General features: G+C 46.0%; 1 protein-coding gene across 1 annotated transcript in view; it reads left to right on the top strand.

The window, feature by feature from the left end:
* Nucleotides 1-7,623: 7,623 nt before the first annotated feature.
* The window catches only part of LOC144797924 (extracellular calcium-sensing receptor-like), a 34,554-nt gene continuing 30,060 nt past the window's right edge, over nt 7,624-12,117 (top strand). The window contains exon 1 of the mRNA XM_078668726.1: nt 7,624-7,952. Coding sequence (XP_078524852.1) covers nt 7,624-7,952 — 329 coding nt within the window. The remainder of the gene's footprint in view (nt 7,953-12,117) is intronic.

Raw genomic sequence — 12,117 nt, forward strand, 5'->3', positions numbered from 1 at the left:
ACGCAGGGTGCTGGAAGTCTTGCATGCCCCCTGCACTGGCTCTTAATGCCCCTTGTTTCTGATTCTGGTGCTTATACCCCAGAGAATATGACTGTTGCCCATGTATTGCTTTATTTGGTAACTGAATGCAGTAGTGAGAATCCTTATCAGATGTCTCAAGTAATGTACGCTGCATCATTAGATATGCACCAGATTCACAGCAAATAAATAGACTGGACAATGATGACAACACATTGATATATTCAATACAGGGCTGTCAGATGTAACACACAGGACAAGTTAAGGAGACTGCTAATAAAGCTTTGAAAATATATGTAAATAACGAACTGTAATTGCTGTACCCTGAGGCTTCCATTTCAATAACAAACCTCAGAAATAAACAAACCAAATTTATATAGATAGCGATTTAAATGTTTCTAGTCATTCAATCGAGCCAAATGTGAGTTTTTGTTGTCTAATGTATGTATCTATTTATACATTTATTCCAAGGATTTATGTATTGGAAATGTGCACTTTGGAAGTCAGCTCAGGGCATTCATGCAAGATGAAGAAGAAAAAGCAGTGGCTAGATGAGGCCCCAGCCAAAAGACTGCCAGCTGAGTCAATTGAGGATAGCATTGAAGATAGAAAATGTTGATTATTCGGGGGAGTTGTTGAGGAATGCATGGACTGCAAGATAGAGGTGATTGACAACCGATGACTGAGGTCTCTCAAAAAACGAAAACATGACTGGGCTTATTCAGGACTTGCATATTAATAATTAGCAACGTTTTAATAACGTAAGTAGATATTGAAAGAACACACTTGAAGATTTACTCAAGATTTATGACTGAGGTGAGTGGCGGAATGGAACTTACAGAGGATGTCACATAGACACTAGGGAAGCTGTTTAAACAAATCAGAGCTTCATGGACAATTTGCCCTGGTCTAAAATGAATGGTTAAATTGAGGATTTTCACAGCTATCCAGTGGGTGCACTTAAAATGGTTGAGCAGCCTTCTGCTTGTTGGGTAGCAAAAGATGTATCCTGGATGAGTCTATTCACCAAAAATATAAAGTTTGAAATATGACAATTCACTGATGGAAAGCAAGTGTAGACAGTTAAGACTGGAACATATGAACTCTCATGATCGGTTGAAGATGGCAAAGGCAACATCTTCCCAGGTGGGCGTTGGGCAATTTGTAGAGAACAACATAGAGACAGTTGACGTGCTGAAAGATAGTGCAGCTAATAGAAGACTTGTGTGAAAGAATGAAGACTTGGGCTGCCTTTTATAGCATTTGTATCTTAACACTGGCCATGGTCCTTGTTATCCCGAGAGGATACTAAGACATCACAGTCTTAGATGATGTCAAGATTTGCTACTGAGCTATGCTTTGGAGTTAGTGCAATGGGAGGGTGCATGTCATAATATCAGGGAGACAATTTTAATGTGCCAAAATATTGAGTAGCAACATATTCTAAAGCTAGGTAAGCATAGATATATATAACATTTGGAATAGAACATCTATACCTCTGTGTACTTGGAATTGAACATCTATACTTACCTCTGTTTACTTCACAATATTAATATACTTGATATTTAGTTAAGGATATTTCAGCATATCAGTATTTTAACCACATCGCTGCGGCGGCTATTCCGCCGCAGCGCTAAGGGGGCGGGGGGCCGCGTGGTGGTCCCATGCTGGTGACGGAACCGCTCCGTCACCAGCCGCGGTTGAGCTGTGCTCATGACGGAGCGGTTCCGTCATGGCCCCGCCCGCTTAATAGAACGCGCCGCGCAGGCGCGAAATCAGCACCGCGCAGGCGCGTCGGGCGGGCCATGACGGAACCGCTCCGTCATCACCACAGCGCCACCGCGGCTGATGACGGAGCGGTTCCGTCATCAGCACGGAAAGAGTTAACAATGTTATTTGTTAGTATAGATGAAGGATATGTAGAGGCATTGGAGAACGTTTGTGTGTTCAATTTCATTGAGTGCCTCTTATGCCTGAAACAAGCACTGAATTGTTGGATGTGATGGAGGGATCAATGGATGGATGAATGGATGGATGGATGAATGGATGGATGGATGAAGGGAAGGATGGATGCACAGGTGGATAGATAGATGGATGGATGGATAGATGGTTTGAGGAGTGTGTTAATGTATGGATGAATGCATCAGTGAGTAAATCAATGATTTTATTTATAAATGAATGGATGAGTTAGTGAGTGTGCAGTAGATGTGCCACTGTTTATAATAAAAAGTGTTTTCCTGTAGATTATTCACACTTCCCTTTCTGTTGTAGGCACACTATGAAAAGCTGTGTGCATGTTGTATCCATATGTTAATTGAAATCCTGGAAAACGCTGAACACACCCCCATCCTGACAGACCTCCATTGGCAACTCTTCCAGGTGCACATCATCTTTAAAACCAGCTGCATTATTTTCAAAGCCATCCCAACTAGCACACCTGCATATCTTTCAGACAAGCTCACCAACTAAGGTGGATCTTAGCAAACCTTCAGCCATGTTGCCAGTAGACTGGAGATGAAGAAGTGTAAAGAAGAAAACAAAAGCAGCAGGACTTTTCTATCTATGCACCCATTATCTGGATAATTATCCCTGTATCCACCAGAACTTCCCCAGCAATCCTCCAATTTAGGAAAGAGTTGAAGACACACTGTTAGAAATGGGATTCTTTGTTGGCTGAGGTATGCACCCAGGCCAGCCAAGAACCATCACTTTTGTCAGAGTAAGCTAGATACCCACTAACAGATAACATGTGATCAACCTCTGGTAGCTTGGCATAGGACAGTCAGGCTTTTACAAAGAGGCAATGTGTAAAGTATTTGAGCAACACGTACACACCCAGTAACACAATGCATACACCACAAAAAGGTTAAAAAAAATATAGACTATTTATCTGAGCAAAATACAACCAAACCGCCAAAATTCCAATCAATAGAAATCGAGATATGAATGTTTAAAGCTGAAATGCAAAAATAGTGTGTATAAGTCACTAGCAGTCGAAAGGTTATTTGAGGTCACAAGGGACTAATGCATATTCAAAGTTCAGGTCATCCGCGATCACCGGCAGGCCGGCTATAGGACCCACACAGGTCCCGCTGAAGAAACACCTTGAAAGGAGATTTTGTCAGCATCGAGAGTCTACTGCATCATTTTTGAGCCACGCAAAGGGGGTCCTGCATCATTGTCAAGCTCTGTTGAAGTGAATTCAATGCATCATCATCGAGCCACGCAGAGCATCATCATCATCAAGATACGTGGCTGTGGAATCACTGTCACCAAACAGCCTCTACATCAGTGTCAAAGGGTGACGTGGTGTAATTTCTCTCACAGTTGATGCAGTATGTCAGTTTTCGCAGAAATCAGTTGAGAAAACAATTTCTGAGTCCTAGAACCTGGAGGGGCTACCTCAGGCAAGGGCAGGACTACCAGAAGGCAGAGTCCAAATTCACCAGCAGAATTTCAGTAAGTCTTTTGTGTCCCTGACACCGGAGGCAAGACAGCAAGCCCTTGGAGATCACTTGGAGGGAAGGCAGAGTCCTTCCAGCAGAGTAAGGGAGGAGCAGGAAGCAGGGTGACAAGCAGGAAGCAGTCCATCCAGAAGTCAAGTCCTTTAAGCAGCACCGCAGTCCTTCTGACAGAGGTTCAGTTCAAGATCGGAAAGTGTCTACTTTTAGGGGTCAAAGATTCAGCACTTATGCCTAAATGTTCCTTTGATTTTGGGGGTGACTTCAAAGAAACTCTCTGAAGTGCTCATATCCCTTCCAACACACTCCTGTCTGCAAGGCTATATGTGGGGAATAAATCAGTGCTTTGTGTGCGGGCAGGACACTATCTATTGAAGTGTCAGTCCCTCCCATTTCTCCCTACCCAGCAAGACCCATAAGAATGCAGATGAATGCAAGTATAGCTGTCACCCAAACCAGGCGTTTATTAGAGATAGGCTGCAGACACAGAGCAAAGTTAGGAGCAAATTCATCTTTACTTTCTGAAAGCTGCATTTCTAAAATAGTAATGTCAAATCTACCTTTACCACTAAAGGGGATTTATCATTACCATTCCAAAAATATGAAACATGATTTAGCTATTCTTTTCTAATTAGAAATTACAGAGTAGGCCACACAGTAGTGAAAAACAAATTTAGTTGCTTGTCAATACCAGGGCATGTAAAACTTAAAAGAACACATCCTACCTTTTAGTTACAACGTACGTTGCCCATAGGGCTACCTGGGAAACACCTGTGGGGTGGCCTACGTGTAATAAAATGGGAGTTTAAGGCTTGGTATGTGGTTTTAAATGACAAGTCAAAGTGGCAGTAAACTGCACCCAAAGGCCTCGTAATGGCAGACCTGAAACAGGTTTGAAAGACTCCATATGTGGGTAGCGAAATCAGTGCAGCAGGTCTACTAGTAGCATTTAGATTACAGGACCTGGGTAGACTTAACAAGGGACTTACAGGTAAGCTAAATATGCCAAACAGGTGTAAACCAATAACACCATGTTTAGTGGAGAGAGCACAGGCACTTTAGCAATGGTGAGCACAGGTGAAGTGCCCAGAGTACTAGAGCCAACAAAAAGAGAGTCAGTATAAAAGAGTAGGAGGAAGGTAAAAGGTTTGGGGAAATCCTGCAAACAGAGCAGTTTCCAACACTGACCTCTTTAAACACCCTGGCAGTGAGGGGATTAACTAAATATGATTGATGGGGACCCCATCTACCTGAGCCCTTGTACTTTATTTTACAAAGAGAGTCCTGTAGGTGGATACAGGTGCTAATAGGTACCTCAAAACTGCACATTTTGCAGCCAAATGTCAGGTCACATGCTGATGAAGCCAATGTGCCTTCTTCCTTTACACCAAAAGGGGGAATACCAACGGAGACCTTCCCTGTCAGGGGCTATAGAAAAGGCAAACCTGAGAATCAGCAGTCTAGAGATTCAAGAGTTCCTACATATGGGGCACTTTGCAAATTATTTACAAAAACATACAGAAGGAGTTTCAGACGCAAATTGAAGGGATACCAGTAAGGCAAAGGTGCTCAATGTGTATTTTGTCATTACAACCATTTTAATAATGAGGGAACTGAACACAAGCGTGCCAGCCTGACTATATGCTTCTGGGCGGTGTTTACAAACATAAAGGTAGAACAGGGCAAAGAGAAACACGCAATGGGGCAAGATAAGTTGAACAGGTTCATAGGAATAGCCACAGGATGAAAGGTAAAGCATTCTGAGTAAGGAAAAATACAAAGAATAACAGCACAACAGAGAAGTACATGATGATAGAAAAACTAGTCAATATAATACAGAAATTCAAAAACTTCAAGATCACTCTCACACTAGTTAACTTGAGCCAGTTCCTTCAACATTACGTACACTGGCTCATTCACACACACAATGAAGACCCACACACATACACAGACACAGTAGCCCTAGACACATACTCTTATTTGGAGGATAGTGATACAATGGATCAAACAAGTTAGTAAAAAACAGACTCACAGGTTTGGCCAAATTTCAAACTCACCCCAAATATCGACTGATTGTTCTAAAGCAGGCAAAGTGGATGGTCACATGACCTGGTGACCGCTACAAAGCTTACTCAGTGTGTAAACGTAGAACCCCCAATAGGTTAAAGATGCTAAAAAAACACAAAATGTCTACAATAAAAACAAACACATTTGTAACTAAGCGATATATTATGCCATTATGTGTTGTTTGAATACACAATGTGACACCTATCTACACTGTTGTGGGTTTATTATTTGATAGAATCGTGTAACAGTTTCAATTCAAGAAAATATAATAGAAAAGGAATCTAGTATAATTGGTGTATTCCTTAGATATGCCCAATTATATAAATATTTAAATGAGCTGCTCTTCTCCTTTTCCTGTATCTCCTTCACTGCCTTATTCCACAGGGGCACAAGCTGGTATAAAAGTGAACCAAGCAGAATGGTTAAAACAAGAGATGTAAAGGTAGTGGAGCACTGTCACGAGAAATCAACTTCCAACTCAGGACAGGAGGCAGACACTGTATTACTGACCCCAGTCTGAGTCCAACCTTGAGCATCCAGCTCCAGGACATACTAGGTACTGAACTCTACTCTACCCTGATATACTGCACATTTCCCTGATTCACTGCTCCCTACCATGATGCATTGTGCTCTAATATGCTGTACTGTTCTCTGCCCTGCTGTCCTGTGCTCTACCCCGATGCACTGTGCTCTTCCAGGCTGCACTGTGCTCTTCCAGGCTGTACTGTGCTCTAACAAGCTGTACTGTGCTCTAGCAAGCTGTACTGTGCCCTAACAAGCTGTACTTTTCTATACCCTACTGTAGTGAGCTCTCCCCTGCTGCACTGTGCTTTACTATAATGTATTGTTCTCTACCCTGCTGTGCTTTGCTGTACCACGTGTTACTGATCTCTCCCCTGCTGTACTGTGCTTTTCGCTGCTGCACTGTCAAATTCCCAGTTGCACTGTGCTCTACCTTGCTGTATTGTGCTCTCCCTGGCTCTACTGTGCTCTAACATGCTATACTATGCTCTACCATTGTGTACTGTGATCCAATCTGTTGCCTTATGCTCTACCTTGTTGCCCTGTGTTCTACCATGCTGTTGTGTGCTTTACCATGCTGCATTGTGCTCAATCCTGCTTTACTGTGCTCTACCACACTGTACTGTGCTATTTCTTGCAGTACTGCACTCTATCCTGCTGTATGGTGCTCTATTATGATGTATGGTACTCTACCCAAATGCAGTGTCTTCTACCTTGCTGTTTGGATTCAAAGAACATTTTTTAGGGGAAGTGTTAGTGTAACAGGAATCGCTTCCATAGGGTGAGATTAAAAGATTAATTTAAGAGGAATGTTTGTTGTAACAGGAATTACTCCCACAGGGTGGTTTGGACTATGGTCAGTTGCAGATGGTTTTATCCGAGAGATTTTTATGCCGCATGAATTGTATTAGGATAGAAAGAGCTCACCAAGCCCCCAAATTTAATATTAAATCCCATGAGTTTCCCAGTCCACAGTAACGTTTTACGCTTGCGATGAAAACTATTTGAACATTCAAAAGGTCAGTGTAATTCCTGTTAGGAGACCATAATGTATTTTAATTCCATGATGTTAGTAGAAAACTGGGATTTTTATCATTTGCAGTGTATGAAGATAACCACAGTAACATACTTATTTTTTCGTCCGCCTCCCTGCCTCGTTGTTTTCCTGTTATCCATCCCCCATCCTTGACTCTGGCTTACTTTCTTGTTGTTCCCCATTTTCAATCCACACCTGTCAATACTACTTATTACATTGCCAACCTATTGGTAAAAGACACTCTAATACTTGTACCATTGTTCTGTTTTCCATATCGTTGACAGTTCTTTTATTAGAGGCAAATTGCTATTTTCATGGCATTGTATGCTGGTAAATTATTACATAACTTTAATAAAATGTTTTAAAAAGTATTGGTAACATTTCCTGGGTTCACCTTTGTATAAAGACAGAACTGTAGTATAATTATGTCTTGTCATTTTTTGGCTTTTACCTGAACTGTTTAGTCATAATTATGCTGGTTTTAGATGACACGTGTTGGAATTTCTCACAATTATCAAAATGGGGAAGTTGTACTGTCAGCCTTCTGATATCGGCTCTTCGAGATGGTACACAGAAGCATATCTTTGGAAGTCTTCTATACGGTATTCCACATTTCTCCACCATCAGAAAACCTTGTGCTGCCTGGTGATGTGGCTGACCATGCCTGCAGTAGTAGACCAGAGGATAGCAAGAGGTTGCCATCTGAATGGATTCCATCCCACTGGGCTCTTCAGACCTGGAGATATCCTGATTGGTGGCATCTTTCCAGTTCACGTGGACAGGGTGTACCTCCCAGACTCCTCGGCCAAAACCTTCCACACAATGCCCCCGCATCTCACTTGCCAAAGGTAAGATATATGTTTTTCAGTTTAAAAAAGCTTTATTTAAACAATGAGGCACAATACAAAGGCAACAACAAAGGCCATGATTAAGAAAGGAGAAATAATAAAGAGAAAAAAAGGTTGAAAGAGAGACAGAAGTAGAAGAAAATATGAAGCACAACACTTTAGTTTGAAGACCAGGATTCAGAAAAGGAGATAAGAAGATGAAGTGACACAGGCATAGAAAATTAAGGGCAAATCACTGTAAATATTATAAGAATAGTGAGGTCATAGAAATTGAAGGTGGTTGATAATTCTCAGCAGAAACAGTAGATATCAATCGAGTCTTTTTAGAAACATTATTCAAATAGGTTGTTATTGGAAACCAAAACGTTTCTCTAATGACAGTGTTAGACATGGGGTCTCTAGTTGGAAGAGTGATGAACCTTATCCAAGTAGGAACCAGTACTCTAGTAACAGTAAGTGAAATACATATCCTAAATTGACCTGTGCTTGTATTATTTTTTTTTTTGTATTTACAAGTATTTGTAAAGCGCAACATTCATTCTGAGGGACATTATGTCGCTAGGACTGAGCAGAGTGTTGTGCGGGTTATTGTGAACCTATTATTTGGTAGATCAATATCTTGGAAACAAGAAAGGCTTCTTGCCTTCTGGTAGCTTGGCACAGAAGAGATAGGCTTAATTTAAGAGGCAATGTATAAAGTATTTGTTCAGCACTTATTACAATAAAATAGTGACAAACACCACAAAAAAAGAAAATCCACACCAGGTTAGACAAATTGGGCTTAATGTAATGAACACGACAAGACAGAAACAAATAAAATCTAATAAGTAGAAGCAGAGGTATTAATTTGTAAAGAATATCTTCAATTAGCTCAGAGTTATGCTCCAACTGGGGCTATCTGGTCACGCTAGACTGGATCAAATCTGAAAAGTCTACTTGACCATGATGGAGCATGGCTTGGATACAGTAGCCAAACAGGCCTGCTGAAACAGTATCTTAACATAGAACAATCCACAACGTCGAGAAACAGCTGCAAGGAGCATGGGATGTGATACGTTGTTGTCGATCTGAAGGATTGTAGACGATGTGTTGCTTCTGAATCACAAATCCAGGTCCTGTGTCAATGTAGATACCCCGCAGATGAAGTTAACGCCTCATCTTCAAGCCGTGCTAGCGATGTTGTGGAGTCTGAAGAAGCGATGAGTCAGCTTTAAAGGTGAATGCATTGTTTCTAACCAGTGTGAATCAGGCAATACGTGGATTCTTGCAGAACACTACAGGAAAACTCACCTTCAAGGGCCCAGGGCAGGATTGGCACCACTTGGTAGGGTATGACGCACAGAAGGTAGTGTCCAGGAAATCCAGCAGAGTATGAGTCCTTTCAGCAGCATGGCAGTTCTTCTTCCTAGCACAGTGTGCTCGAGCCTGCACCAGGTGAGGTCGCCCCACCTCCGCTGCTCCTGCCCGCTGTGGCCAGGACCCTCACCTGCTGAGTGCTGCGCACTGCCTCTACCACCCCCGTTTTTGCCACTGTTTTCTGCTGCAGCGTTCCTGTTTCCCCTCTGTGTCTCTGTTCGCCTGCTGCTTGTTCTGTCCACCTCTCCCCTCGCATTCTCTCCTGCCTCCCCCCGTTTGATTAAGCCTGCCTCCACTTGTATCTTCACCTGTTTCCCCCCGTTTCTAATCTTGCCTCCACTTGTTTTTCTCCTGTTCCCCCCGGTTGTATAACTTGTCCCCCCTCGTATTTTCACACCTGTCTCCCCTGTTTTCCTTCTGTACCCCTCGTGCTGCCCTCCCCCACCTGGGCGCTCCCTCAAGCCGCCGGACGACCCAGCCGCCACTGAGCCGCCCTCCTTCCCGCCACTGCCCCCGGCATCTCCACCCCCCTCCTGCCCATTGGCCGCCCCGCTCCCGCCACCCAGCTGACCCGCCCTCCCGGCTCCTCACTTATGACGCCCCCAGAGCGACCGCGCAGCGGACGCGCGCAGCGGGAGCACCGACTGAGCGCCGAAGGTGCGCCAAAGGTAAGCCCGTCTGCGCCCGTCCGCGCCTGGACCGCACCCAGTGCCAGGACCCCTGGCCCTCTCAGACCCCAGCCCACCCGCCGAACGTACGACGCCGCCACCCTCACCGCACTCAACACGGCCGACTCCCGGGATGCTACCGTGCCACCCCGAGACGGACCCTTCAGCTGCCGCTCCTGCGAGTTCACCTGCATCCGGACCTGCTCTACACCCACACCCACCAAGACCAAGACAAGCAACAGCAGCAGCCACCTGAAGTGCATCCTGCTCAACACTCGCTCCGTCCACAGACACGCCGTCGAGCTCTGGAACCTGCTCGACACCACCTCACCAGACGTCGCCTTCCTCACGGAAACCTGGATGAACGCCTCTTCAGCGCCCGACATCGCCATCGCCATCCCAGATGGCTACAAGATCATCCGAAGGGACCGCATCAACCAGACCGGAGAAGGCATCGCCATCATCCACAGGAACACCATCCGCATCACTACCAACGCCGACGACACCCTGGCAACCGCCGAACACCTTCACTTTCAGGTCCACACCAACCCCAAGACCACCTTCAGAGGCACCCTCATCTACAGACCCCCGGGACAACGCACACAATTCAGCGAAGACATCGCCGACTTCATCAGCCCGCACGCCCTCCTCTCCGCTGACTACATCCTCCTCGGGGACCTCAACTTCCACCTGGAGAACAACAACGACCGCAACACCACCACCCTGCTGGACAACCTCGCTAACCTCGGACTCAAGCAGCTGGTGACCACCCCCACCCACTACGCCGGACACACACTCGACCCCGTCTTCTCATCCAGTAAGGTCATCACCTTCAGCCACACCACCAGACTCCACTGGACGGACCACAGCTGCGTCCACTTCAGCTTCAGAAGGAACATGATCTACCACCACCAGCAACAGACTGCACGCAGAAGCTGGAACAAGATCACAGCCGACCAGCTCGCGACTTCCCTGAGCAAGAACCCACCCACCAGCGCAACAAACCCCAGCCAAGCGGCCACCAACCTCACGAAGTGGATCAGCAACTGCGCTGACGACCTCGCCCCCCTGAGGACCCCCCCTAGCAGACCCGGCAGCAAGAAAGCCCCATGGTTCACCGAAGAACTCAAGAGCTCCAAGAAGAACTGCCGAGCCCTCGAGAAAACCTGGCGCAGAGACCCAACACCGGACAGCATGACTGCCCTCAAGCTCGCCACCCGAAAACACCACCAACTCGTCCACGCAACCAAGAAAACTGCATTCAAGGAACGACTGGACAACAACGCACACAACAGCAAGGAACTCTTCAGCATCGTTAAAGAGCTCTCCAACCCCAACGCCGGAAACAACGACATCACCCCTTCGCAAGACCTCTGCAACTCCCTCGCCTCCTACTTCCACAACAAGATCGCGGACATACACAACAGATTCAGCACTCAACCGATGCACGCCACAACCGAACAACCGCCCCCCACCACCACCCTCCGCGCCTGGACCCAGATCAGCACCGAAGACACCGTCCGAACGATGAACTCCATCCACTCCGGATCTCCGACCGACCCCTGCCCTCACCACGTCTTCAACAAGGCCGATGCCGTCATCGCACCCCACCTGCGGGACATCATCAACACCTCCTTCGACACCGCCACCTTCCCGGAGAGCTGGAAGCACGCCGAACTCAGCGCTCTACTAAAGAAGCCATCAGCCAACCCCACCTACCTCAAGAACTACCGCCCCATCTCGCTGCTCCCGTTTCCTGCAAAAGTCATCGAGAAGACCGTCAACAAGCAGCTGGCCGCCTTCCTCGAGACAAACGGATCCCTCGACCTCTCGCAGTCTGGCTTCCGAGCCAACCACAGCACCGAGACCGCCCTGATCGCAGCCACAGATGACATCCGAGCACTGCTTGACAACGGAGAAACAGCAGCCCTCATCCTCCTAGACCTCTCCGCGGCCTTCAACACTGTCTGCCACCGTACACTAGTGCAGCGACTCAGCAATGTCGGAATCCAGGAGAAGGCACTGGAGTGGATCACCTCCTTCCTCGCCGGAAGGACACAGAGAGTTCGCCTCCCCCCGTTCAGATCTGAAGCCACCGAAGTCATCTGCGGCGTTCCTCAAGGCTCCTCGCTCAGTCCAAC

The sequence above is a fragment of the Lissotriton helveticus genome, chromosome 12 (assembly GCF_964261635.1).
Source record: "Lissotriton helveticus chromosome 12, aLisHel1.1, whole genome shotgun sequence".
Lineage (NCBI taxonomy): Eukaryota > Metazoa > Chordata > Amphibia > Caudata > Salamandridae > Lissotriton > Lissotriton helveticus.